At 44.0% G+C, this 12,553-nt stretch overlaps 2 protein-coding genes across 5 annotated transcripts in view; one reads left to right on the top strand and one right to left on the bottom strand.

Moving 5' to 3' along the window:
• fnbp1l (formin binding protein 1-like) overlaps nt 1-2,970 on the bottom strand; it is a 31,848-nt gene extending 28,878 nt beyond the window's left edge. For all 3 annotated transcript variants that reach the window (XM_062563256.1, XM_062563257.1, XM_037470500.2), the window contains exon 1: nt 2,746-2,970. In XM_062563256.1, the coding sequence (XP_062419240.1) occupies nt 2,746-2,955 (210 nt within the window). In that variant the 5' untranslated portion in view covers nt 2,956-2,970. The remainder of the gene's footprint in view (nt 1-2,745) is intronic.
• Nucleotides 2,971-4,729: 1,759 nt separating this feature from the next.
• si:ch211-198n5.11 (methylcrotonoyl-coenzyme A carboxylase 2) lies at nt 4,730-11,935 on the top strand. Of its 2 annotated transcripts, XM_037470453.2 has the most exons (13): nt 4,735-4,909; nt 5,489-5,572; nt 6,017-6,181; nt 6,301-6,497; nt 6,583-6,761; nt 6,883-6,963; nt 7,428-7,606; nt 7,709-7,928; nt 8,100-8,191; nt 8,903-9,059; nt 9,299-9,421; nt 9,863-10,072; nt 10,355-11,935. In XM_037470453.2, exons 1-13 carry the CDS (start codon nt 4,890-4,892, stop codon nt 10,439-10,441), a joined length of 1,794 nt encoding a protein of 597 aa, XP_037326350.2. In that variant the 5' UTR covers nt 4,735-4,889; the 3' UTR covers nt 10,442-11,935. The 2 variants fall into 2 exon arrangements, with proteins under 2 accessions (XP_062419601.1, XP_037326350.2); XM_062563617.1 differs by lacking the exons at nt 9,863-10,072; nt 10,355-11,935 and adding an exon at nt 9,506-9,855 and having other exon boundaries at nt 4,730-4,909.
• Nucleotides 11,936-12,553: the final 618 nt, after the last annotated feature.

Consider the following 12,553-nt stretch of genomic DNA (forward strand, 5'->3'; position numbering starts at 1 on the left):
CAAACAGGAGTGGGGAAATCAAACGGCCACCTGATGCCAAGAACGCAAACAATCCTCGTGCTCCTTCAAAAGAGTCCCGCATAGCCGCGGTAGCCCACTCTCCAAAACCACCCAGAGGACACCTGAGGGAACGCAGTAAGAGGGCTTTCAAAAATCCACACAAAGCAAAGAAAAGCAAACACTTGTGACTCCTTAATCTCCACAACAAAAAAAAAACATGCTGACTGCTCTGAATCGGAGTTTCCACGATTGGTCGAAGGTCTCCACTGCATTTAACAGCTGACAGACTTTAAAAGTAGGGTGGGGGGGTAGAGTCTAGCCAGCCGTTTACAAGCCCGTCCCTGTCCCTCCGCCCGCGCGTCCCTTTGTCCCCCGTCTTTCAGCTCGGCCGACCGGTGGAGACGGCTGCCCGTCGGCCCCTTGTGCTTCGGTCAGACTTGGCTGCTCCAACCTGGCGGCCTCCGGCTCACCTCGCCGAGCGCAGCGGGGCTGCATCCTGGCACTGGACGCGCACACACAGCTTTAATTCAGACCAACACGTCTTACTTTGTGTGTGTGTGTGTGTGTGTGCGTGTGTGCGTCTCGGAGGGCAGGAAGCCAGCGCGGTAATAGGATGTTCCTCGCTCGCTTTGGAGATGTCTCACAGGAGCTGGGATTGAGTATAATAAATGACGCTTTGAGAGCTGCCGTTCATAGAAATGCTACGGATGTGTTCGTCCGGCGGTTCACAGCCTCGGGGGTTTGTCACAAGGAAAATCCAGAGGATCACAAGACGATTAAAATGAAGAAAAGAAGGGGAAAAGCGCATGTTCCAGAGGCTCGGTCTCCAGGCCACTTAAACAAATTAAATGCAGAAAAACAACAGGTTTAAATGTGTTCACAGCGCGTAGAAACAAAGTAGAGTGAGTAATCATTTCATTCATTTCTCAAGCAGAAAAAGGGCAAATTGTAATCTCCGTTATTGGAAGGCAGATTACATGTAGCCACGCCCCCACTATTTATGGAACATGTAGCGTGTCTGACCTTAGACATTCGGTCATCTGTAAAACACAACATCAAAAGCAACAGCTTTAACCCCATCGCCCGGACAATAATCTGTAATCTCACATCATCAGCCAATCATGTGTAATCTGACATCATTAATCCCATCAGTGGATTGAGGGGATTGTGACGGCCCGTCAGCAAGCGCCCTTATTTGACAGATCGCAATCGCACTGACGTTAAGGACGAGGCAGAAAGGGACTGAAACACGTTTGAGAGATTAGAGGAATATTTTTAGATTACAGAATTTAAATTGAGTGCCATTCAAGTTGTTCTGTAAATGTTCTTAGAATTTGATTTAATCGCTGTTTTGGGGAAGCTTTTAAGAAACTGAATGTAATCAGATAACATGAAGAACAACCTTTGAAACACCAAAATGGTGAAAAGATTTTGTTTTACAATTTTTGGAAATTAAAGATGTAAATGATTGATAACTGGGAAGATTAATTAACAATGTAGAAATGTAAGCAGCAGCCCAATAAACCCAATAGTTTTCTTGTTATCCCCATGATTATACTTGTGTATATATATATATATATATACACACATTTGTCTGCCTAAATCAAATGGTAGTAACAGCCAGAAACATAAAACTTTCATCTATTTCTGATCAATAAATTGTCTGGAACCACATTCACACCTTGAGAAACAGGCTAACAGATTTACATTTTCTTTACAGTCCAAAACCCTCCAACACCAGCACAAACTGACACAGCTGATCAGGGTACATCTTCTCAAGCACACTGCCAGAAGGTAAAATCTAAAAAAGATCTCACGTGTTCGAATCTGAGCAAATCAAAAAAATGTGCTTATATTAAACGGAGGTCATGGAGGAGTATCATCTCAAAGAGGGGGTTGAGTTCCCCCTCCCTCACACTCACACACACACACACACACACAGAGGATGCTGCTGGTTTCCTCTCTGGTTACAGCAGCCGGTGATGGGCAACACCCCATAATACACTGCATGTCAGCTATGACTCATATTCTAAATATTTAAAATTATTAACAATTAAAAAAACACGTCCCAATATCTCATTGTTTACATCGGCTGACGCACGTGCTCCTTCCGATGAATCAGGTAGAAGTTGAGACAATAGATCGGATACCCGGCCACAAAGAGACGTGCTCCACCAGTCAGTGAACCCACTGAGCTCCGAGCCGTACGCTTCTTTTCAAAGAGCCCCGCCGGGAGCGCAGCGTCTGACCGGATCCCCGATCCCCGACCCCCCCGCTGCCGGGCGTCTCTTTCCAACAGGGTGTGACACTCCAAAAACACTCAAGGTGCAACTTCTTAACTTGCCCAGTCCAACCAAAAACGAAAAAACAAAAAACACCAGTTCAGCAGCCGGTAATTATTGAAGTTGATAAGTAGCCAGGCCGAGCAGCCCTCCCCCCCCCAGCAGCTCCCGTCCCTCGGCCCCCGCTGTCGTGCCCGTCTGTCTGCGGTCCTGCCTTTTGTTCCGCCGCTGTCAGCGCCTTTAAGGTGCACCGCGGATTAGCTTTAGCTTTAGCTTCGGGCTAGCAGCCAGCCAGCTAGCGCCCTCGTTAGCCGCTCGCCTCCTCAACACAAAGCTAAAAAGGTAACACGGCACCTTTACCCCACTCGGTTTCCGCAGCAATCGGTGGGTGGACCGGGGGCCGATAGAGGTAAATAAGTCGAACAGTGTGTCGGTAAACACAGTTTAATGACTTTAAACATACCCAGAGCTCCGTTCCCCAACTCATGGCGGATTCCCCCTTTGACTTCTCCCGTATTGGACGCAGACTTCCCCGCTGAGGCGCTCCCAAACTGCCGCTGGTACTCCGGAGCTTTGACTGAGGATCCGCCGACCAACACTCCTCCTCCTCCTCCTCCTGCTCCCTATCCGCCTGAACCAGCAGGGCCGCCCAGACCAGGGCGCCTATGGTCATTGGTCAGGCCCGGCCAAGTGCTTATTGCCCTGGAAAGATAATCATAAAACCAACAAATAGAGAAGGAGAATTCAATAGTCAAGTGATTTTAGACTACCGGGAAAACAACAAATATATATTGGAACTTAAACCTCATAGCAGATTAAAAGACATAAATAACATGTTCACTCAATCCCATTCAACTCAATACCATTCAGAGAATTCATTAATTTGTTATCAATCAGTAGGTCATTGTTAATACAATGCCAACACGAATGCAAGTTAAGCAGATGCCAAAGTGGTAGTTCTTGATCTGAACTGATTTTATTTACTTTTAACAAGTTTAGTCAATTTGATTTGACTCAGTTCTACATCCTTTTAATCAGGGTGTTTTCTCTAGGCCCAGTTTCATGAGATTTATTTCAGCTGTAATTGAGATGAAGTGAGATAGATATTTGAGATGGATTCTACATTGAGATAGCGCTGTTTTATGTTTATGTCTACTCTTACTTTAGCTCAGTAGCATGAAAGTGTCCTATTTTAAAATGTCTGGTGAATTTACAAAAAATACTTTACAGTAGATGGGATACCATTTTGCTTTATTTCAGATAGTGATACTGAGTTGATGAAGTGACTCTTGGTAATATTACCACTATGACCTGCAGCACGTTACTTCACTGGAATATTAGGCTGCTTAGTTTTCATGTTAACAATATTTTACATTCCGAGGTGACAAGAGTAGATCTTGGCCAGAACCCCGACTTGGTCATTGTTGAATAAACAGTTCCCTCTAGTGGCTTGAATCTATCATTACAGCAGTAGTCAGAAGAACACATTTATTAGAATGTTCACACAGGCTTCATTTGGTGCATCAGTCACGATAAACATATTAACAAGACGTACACATCGTGGGCAAGGAGAAAGGGGTCGGCCACAAGCGTTGCTGCCTGCTTAGGGGTCCTCAAGGCCTACAGGTCCTGCGGGGATGGCAGATTGCAGCAGATCACCCTCCAGGCAGCGCAGATAATACGCCGCCGTGTGTCCTTTCCATTGGCAGAGGCAGAAGCAAACCAGATGGTGATGGAAGAGGGGAGTATGGAGGGGGGGATTATCAAAGAGGGGAGTATGGAGGAGGCGATCGCAGTGTAGATGAACCATCTTTGGCGGCTTAAATTTCTTGGGGTGCCGCAATGAAAGGTCCTTTAAAGCTGTTCCATCCCCCTGTTGACCTGTCAACCAAATCAAGATCAGAGAGATATAATAAGCAGATGAAGGAGTAATTCCTTGATTTGATCATGGCACAGAGCTTGGTTGAGAAATCAACCAAGGTCTTATAAATTAGATAAAAGATGGCTCCTTGCACTTGAGCATAGACCATAGAGAACACAAGAAGACTCACTTTAAAAGTCATCTCCTCACGGTTTGTATATAACATTTAACTTTTATATATAACATTTACATTTGGATTTAACATGTATATATAACATTTACATTTATATTTAACATTTATATTATTTAACAACTTTGTGTTACTGCCAAATATTATCCTTGGAAAAGTTATTGCATGTATTTACATGAATTTCTCTCTAAATGTCTGAAAAAGTGGCATTTGAATATTGTGCTGCTGATAATGCTAAATGTACCAATGGGTCTACAGGTTATTCTGATTCTGACAGGATGTCTTGATGTTAAGGACAAAATCCTTTTTGAGCAGAATTAAGTAACTTTTATAGATGAAAGTGAGACAAAGACTAATATATGTACACAATATGCTTTTGAAATTAAACAGATTTTCTTTTATTCGGGTTTCAATGACATTTTCATTCGGTCAGTAATGCCTGGTTCATTTCTGCTGAGATCGATTAGTAACGTCTAGTCCCTTTCTCCTGACATCGATAAGTAATGCCTTGGACTTTACTGAAATAAACAACAATTACAGCACCCACAGACAAACAATGTTTCGCTGCGTTTTAAGGTGAGATACGTTGCATCATTTCAGTTCTTATGTCTGGAGTTACACGTGTTACGCACGACTTGAAGTGCACTCAGAGGCTCGCACGACCTTTGGCATACATTTATTTCTGTTCAGTTAACGCTACGCAGCGTCATCATGGTTAAGATCGGGTGTCAAATGATCGAATTAATGATTGCAGTAAAAGGTAAACCTAAGGCTGCATCTAGTGAACAAAGAACAGTCCACAAAAGCAACATGATAAGTTTCCTTTTTCCATGTAAAGAAGCAGCTACAAGGGACTGTTGCCCAGTTCCTTGGGGAAGCCTTCTCCAGTGAAGGGCATTCATGTAGCATTGAGTTTTATTAAATATTGTTACTAATAAGAGCAGCAGCTGTGCTGTTAGAAGCTATGTGAGAGTAGCCCCACACAACACACATATTTACCCTCAACTCCAAATATATTCCTCCCAATAGGAATATTTCCTAACCAAATAACCCAAATGAATGAGTGTCGATAAGGAACCGAAACGATCCATAATGGCACTATTACCTAAGAATACACATCGCTAACTTCTCTATTTTTGCCTCTGTCGTTAAAAGGAGTGTGTGTCGGGCAGGAAGAGTGTGTCCGGCCTTTCTGCCTCCTTACACCCTGCGGAGCACACTGCGGGGGACACATCCCAGGTGACTGCACCACCATGACTCCTTTGGGTCCCCCCCCCCCCACTACAGGCTCAACAATGATCAAATCTGCTTTGTTTTTTGTAAGGGATAAAACCAAAATGAAATCGACAAATAACATGCATGCACTCATTTAGTGACTAATGCTATTTTCTTATATGATTGTGGCAAGCATACGCACAATTACAACTTCTTTCTTCAGTTTTTATTGGTTAATTGGGTGTAGGTTCAACCCCCCCAAGTAAACATGTGGTAAAATTGACATTCCAAAATAATATTACGGATGGCTATTTTGAGAGGTGTTGGGTATTCTTTCTATCTCTGTTCTCATCCATTCATATTTTTTATGTATAAAGCTGATGGCAACGTAACAACTTACTGGCCATAACCCTTCAGCTGCTTCAGCAGCTAGTTTACTTAGTTTACTTATATTCCTGTGCTTCTCAGGCCGGCTGAGCATCACTGGCAATGTTCAGTCCGCAGCGTGAGCTGTGCAGGCAGGAAGAGGAAAGCCCTGCGCAGCGCCTTCATGGTGCTGGAGCAGCCTCTCCAGCCCATCCAGCATCACGTGTATGAAGCTAACCTCCGAAACAGCAACGCCTGCCTCAACAGGTCGGTTCTACTCTCTTCAGTCTCAGTTTGTATCCTGTTGATTTCCTCCACTGAGGTGTGTATATTTTGAAGACCATTTGTAAACACATGCCATTCATTGTCTCTTCTGTCTCTGTAAGGTACAACGAGTGTAGGGAAAAGATAAAGAAAGGTGGAGGGGAGAAAGCCATGGAGAGACACACTCTGAGAAACAGGAAGTTGCTGGTAAGGGATCGGTTGCGCCTCCTGCTGGACGATGAGGACTTCCTGGAGCTGTCGCCGTTCGCTGGTCTCGGCCTGCCGTACGGGGACATCCCTTCTGCCGGCTGCCTCACTGGTCAGAACCCGCTAGCTGCAAACCTGCATATTTAACCCGTCACTATAACTACAGAACAATGAACATGTATGACGTATTCGTTCAGGCGTTGGCAGGATCAATGGCCTGTGGTGTGTGTTTATTGCCAACGATGCCACAGTTAAAGGTGGCACAGCGTATCCCATCACCGTGAAGAAGCAGCTCCGAGCACAGAAAATAGCCATTCAAAACCGCCTGCCATGTGTCTACCTGGTTGACTCTGGAGGAGCTTTTCTACCACTGCAGGTAAACACACACACATTGCTATAATACGATCGTATCGTCATGATAGTGTCTTTTTTAGGAGATCTGAATGTGAGCTAAATTATAGTGACTGCTCTCTTCATTTCTGTGTGTAATTGTCCAGTCAGAGATCTTCCCCGATAAGAACCAGGGAGGAAGGACGTTCTATAACGAAGCCATCATGTCTGCCATGAAGATCCCACAGGTAAAGAAATATAAAGTAGCGTAAGTTTCCTTTAATCCGAACAACTAAATAGAAAAAGCAATGTAATAAAAATCAAACAGATCTGACTTGTTTCTATTCCTTGGGTCCTTGCAAAACAACAATAAAAGAAGACTAAACGGTTTACAATGCGCCAAGAATATTAAAACAATAGATTATAAGTATATCCAGGTAGTGTATGACACGGTTTCCAGAATTTTTGATATTGATTTCCATCTATTCAGCAATTTTAGTGGCGTTGGATGTACAAAAAATAAAGTTAGGGTTTAATGAGTGGTTCTTTGGGCCATAGAAATCATCTATGACATGTTATGTTCGGCAAGAATTGTCTAATGCCAATGACCTGACAGAAAAGAGACAAATGCATCCATTTGATAAAATCCCAGTTTCAGACTTCACTCTCCTAAATTGCTTTTTAAAATGGAACAAAACTGCACATTGAAAAGGTGTCGGTGGTGTGCGGCTCATGCACGGCAGGCGGAGCTTACGTCCCTACTATGGCAGAAGAGGCAGTGATGGTGCACCGGATAGGTACCATATTCCTCGGAGGGCCGCCGCTCGTCAAGGCCGCCACGGGAGAGGAAGTCACACCAGAGGACCTGGGAGGAGCCAGGCTCCATGCCGAGTAGGTCCACAAATCAAACCAGCCCCAAATGTACAACTATCACAGCGGTAACTAAGTATACCTCCACTTTATTACGTCTGTTAATCCGTAATGTGCTTTCAGAGTGAGTGGCTGTGTGGACCATTTTGCATGGGAAGAAAAGGAGGCGTACGATTACACCAGAAACATTGTGTCTACCCTCAACTTCCAACTGCCCGAGGAAGAGGAGGAGGATGAGGAGAGGAGGAGGAGGAGGAAAGCTGAGGAGGAGCCGCTGTATGAATCAATGGAGCTTTTGGGCCTCGCTCCTAAAAGTTATAACTACAGCCTGGATGTTAAAATGGTACACAAAAAATAAATGTTAGTTAAAGACTTTCTGACCAATCAGAGTCAAACAGTCTTCCACAGAAAGACTTAAACCCAAACGCAGCGCAACATTATTTGTTTTATTTTGTATTATCACTGTTTTTTTTTTTTTTTAAGTGATATTATTGTCTCCCGTCTGTCTGTCCAGGTGGTCAGTCGGCTGGTAGACGGGGGCCGCTTCCAGGAGTTTAAAGCTCGCTATGGAACCACACTGGTCACTGGCTTTGCAAACATACATGGGTAAAAAAAAAACACACACACACACACACAGATTGAGATAGTAAGAGCAGGAACAACATACGCTGTACTTGCATCAACTGCAAGGTAGCTCTTGTGATGTTAAAATAAGTTATAATATCTTAATAACTTGAGAAATTCAACCATATGAGGCATGATATAATTCGACGATGCTGAAGAATCTGATGAAGGTTCGATGGAGGTGGGGGAAGTGGAGGGATGCGTAACGGATGCATGAACGTCCTGAAGGTAGAGAGACAACCATCTTTAAAAAGAGCCACCAGCAAGATTTTAGGCTAACAAAGTCATTGTTTCAGTGTGCTCGTTGAATAAAGATCTAACAGCTTCCTGACCCAACTTAGCCTGGAACCCGATTTCCTGTATCTTTGGGTGCTGAAATGAATTTGAAATGATCTCTGATTGCTTCTTTACTATACGAATGGTTTTGAGACAGTTGAGTACTGACAAACTCAGTGACCACAGTGGGCTGATGCCCTCTGCAACCCTTACTGATCAATCAGATCAGTGGATGCCAAAAGACAGAAGACCAAAACATCGCATCCATCGCTGTACACTCCACTGAGTCATGAGCTTGGCTTGTTACTGTTGGTGTGGTTTCCGAGGACGCTTAACCGAGCTAAGCCTCCACAGCGGCAGGGTAGCTCCGACCCTTTTATTGTTCATCATTATGTGTGTCTGTGTGCGGTGTTGCAGCCATCTGGTGGGAATAGTGGCCAACAACGGAGAGCTGTCACACCAGGCCTCACTGAAAGGGAGCCACTTTGTCCAGCTGTGTGACCAGAGAGACATCCCCCTCCTCTTCCTCCAGAACACAGCACCCACAGCGGCTCTAACGCTCTCCACGATGCAGGTATTAACCCCCACCAAAACACACACACACACACACACACACACACACACACACACGGCTGGTTTTCATTCAAATTGCATCGTACAACTGAAAATCTTTAGCAATTCGTTTTGCGATCATTTGTTTTGTATTATTTCATTTTTTAAAGATAATTTTGTAATTTGTAAAGCTTGTCTTGAAAGACTGGAATAGGATTTTAGTTTTTTTTGTTTTCTTCCCTGTTCTTCTCTCTCTTCTAGGCAGAGGTGAACAGCAATCGACTGAAGGCTCAGGGTTCAATGATGTCAGCAGTAGCATGTGCCTCTGTGCCTAAAATCACGGTTGTGATTGGTGGTTGCCATGGCGCTGACAGCTATGCCATGGTGAGAGCCACCAGAACCAAGCCGTCTGATAATGATCTGTACCCTGCCTCGATCTTTAAACACTTGCAATTCCATTTTACAAAGCGTATTGCTGCATTTCCCCTGGTGTGGAGGTGACCCATGAAGAGCTGATCAAGTCAACGAGGTGTTCCATCTCCTTCAATCATGAACAACATCTCTCTCTCGCTCTCTCTCTCTCTCTCTAATGTTGACCATTGGAAGCTGGGGGCACAGATTGTGACACCTAAGACTTTATAAATCTAAGCCAAAGGAAGAATCCTTTGAGTAGCCTTGAATCATCTCTTGCATGTGTTTCAACTCTGCTCCATGCTTGCAAGCATTTAATAAATGTCCTGCTCAATGATTACACACTCGTGTCGAGTAAAAACACCAATTCTACTAAACTGATTCGAACTTTGTTTTCCCTTTTGTTGTCTCTAGTGCGGCCGCTCGTTTGATCCCAACTTCCTGTTCCTGTGGCCCAACGCCAGAGTGTCGATGGCGGCCCCGGGTCACGCTGGCTCCCTGCTGCCTCCCGACAGTGAGCAGGAGGACGAGCTAAATAGGACCCTGGAGGAGGAGAGCTCAGCGTTCTTCTCCACCGGGAGGCTCTGGGACGATGGAGTCATTCTGCCTCAGGACACCAGGAAGGTAAAAAAAAAAAGAAAAAAAAACTCACATTTTGTTAAAAAACGGACTTTGGGGCATTTAAGAGCTTTCGGAGTAGACTCAAACACACAATTGGAGCGTTTCCTGGTGGCACAGACGGCGACACGTCTTCCCTTTGCCCGCCCTCTGTCCGCTGGTGGGCGTGGCTTCTGTTGATGTTCAAAGGGGAGCGGGGGCGGAGCGCTGCTTGGGAGGTCGGGGCACCCCCCTCCCTGATATGACGGCGGGGGGGAAACCCTGGTTTGAATCTGTTAATGTCTGCAGGTTGTCAGAACCTGCCTGGATATCATCCAGCAGCAGCGGTATCAGCTGTCCACGGAGAAACTACGATCACCACTTCTGCGTATCTAGAGGCCGCCGTCTCTCTCCTCGCGTCCTCTGGACGAAGCGTCCGCCCGGGAAGCTGCTGATTATAATTCTGTCGGGTTGCTCGGTGCAAATCCAAAGGATCCAAAATGGTGTGTTCCTGAATTTTGTTAGAGCTAAATATTTAAATGTGGGCCCACAATATACATCTACTCTTTTAATTGAGTCCAGTTATTAGGAAGTTAATTGTTATGTTGTTCAATTAACCTGGAAATATTTCTTTGTAATGGACATATAAAGAAATGAAATGTAAAAACTAACTTGTTTTCCAAAATGTCCATTAAACGATATCACTGATGATCTGACAATTGACACACCTGCTCCGAGATGACAAATATTCAGCCAGGAGGGGGCGGCATTTTTCAGACAAAGACGCCAAAGCTAAACATAGTGGAAACAAATTAGAAAAGACTTCAAGGAGTTTAAATGCTATGGCAAATTAAATTATAACATTTCTTCTACTTTTGTCCTTTTACAAACAACCACATTACCGTTATATTTGTTTGTTTTTATCTCCACTACTGAAGTACTAAGGTCTTCCTGCATTCACACTGGCCATGCCCTTATTAGGATGCCTCTAAGTAATACTGCGTCATGATGGAAATGTATTTCCACAAAGTTAGTTACTCCGCTAGTTCCTAGGAACTGGTTCATCCTGCAAAAGTGCCTCATTGTGTTTTGGGTTGTGTTTCTTTGACATCTTGTCTGTTGACCAGCAGTGAAGTCACCCAATGCTACAACACACATGAGCGATCGTTAATATGTCACCATTACATTTCTTCAGATGGCAAATTCTATCTGCTTTTTAAATATTTTGTTCAACTGTGAATGTAAATGAACCATGCGCTGTCCTTATGTTATTTGTAAAATAAGATTATCAAAAATGTAAATACATTTTCTATTTGCAAAACTTTGTGTTTGTGAATTATTTTGTCTAGGAGGATTTTGGGGACATTAACGATTGAAAAAAACTAGGGCCGGGACTCGATTAAAAATATTAATCTAATTAATTAGAGGCTTTGTAATTAATTAATTGAAATTAATCGCATTTTAATTGCATAAATATTTGACCTGAGAACAGTGAGAAGTAATTTTTTTTTTTTTTCACATGTATTTTTATTTTTGTTCTACCAATTCCAGCAGACAAGTGTAGAAATAGCATATTTAGAAATATAGTACTTTCAGAAATTTAGGTAGGTAGAATCTATGAGAACCTATGAGAATTGAGGTTGGATTCAAAAGCGTCAACAGGTGTGTGGTGGAACAGTGCAGGGAGATAGCAGGAAGGCTGAAGTGTGGAAGATCCTCAGTTCAAACCTGCTCTCTCAGAAGGAGGGTTTGGTTGCAGTCAGGGCTTCAAACTGTAAACTTTGAAACAGTTTTGAGGTTTAGTAAACAATCCCAAGGTCTAATAGGAGAAACAGACACAATGAGGCATGTACTTGAATAGCACAAGGGACAAACTGAAGGGCTGCAGGCTCCAACCTGCTGTCTGAGGTTGTGGGTTCATGCCCCCTTCATGCAGACATCACTTTGCAAGAGTTTTGAGGTTTGAGTAGCAGTCTCAAGGTTAAATACGAGAAACAAAAAATTGATTTCTGCATGGTGAGGTAGTACAGCGGAAGAGCTGCTGCCACAAGCCTGCACTGCATTTCAAGGTTGTGGGTTCAAGCCCAGTCTTGGGTTTGAGCCTTTGGCTTTACATCAGGTTTGAGTAGCAAGCTCAAGGTTAAATACACCAAACAAAGGGCTGATTTGTGTGTGGTGAAGTAGCACATTGGAAGAGCTGCTGACATAAGCCCCTGCACTGCACTTGAAGGTTGTGGGTTCAAGCCCAGATGTGGAAATAGCATATAAAAGAGTTTTAAAGTTTAACTCACATGCTCAAGGTTAAATAGGAGAGTCAAAGTTGCCAAAATGTGACCAAGACTGGTAGTGTAGGGGTGCCAGCTAGAGCCCAGAAGCCTCTGTACGCGCCGCCAGTGGGTTCAAATCCCGCTCCTGCCAAGTCTTGAGCACACTACCGTGGAGGTAGTAGTGGGGGCATTGTCCCCACTGGTTGTTTCAGAGAAGTGAACCCTAGGGGTTATGCAGAAA

The sequence above is a fragment of the Pungitius pungitius genome, chromosome 7, assembly GCF_949316345.1.
Source record: "Pungitius pungitius chromosome 7, fPunPun2.1, whole genome shotgun sequence".
In the NCBI taxonomy this organism is placed as follows: domain Eukaryota; kingdom Metazoa; phylum Chordata; class Actinopteri; order Perciformes; family Gasterosteidae; genus Pungitius; species Pungitius pungitius.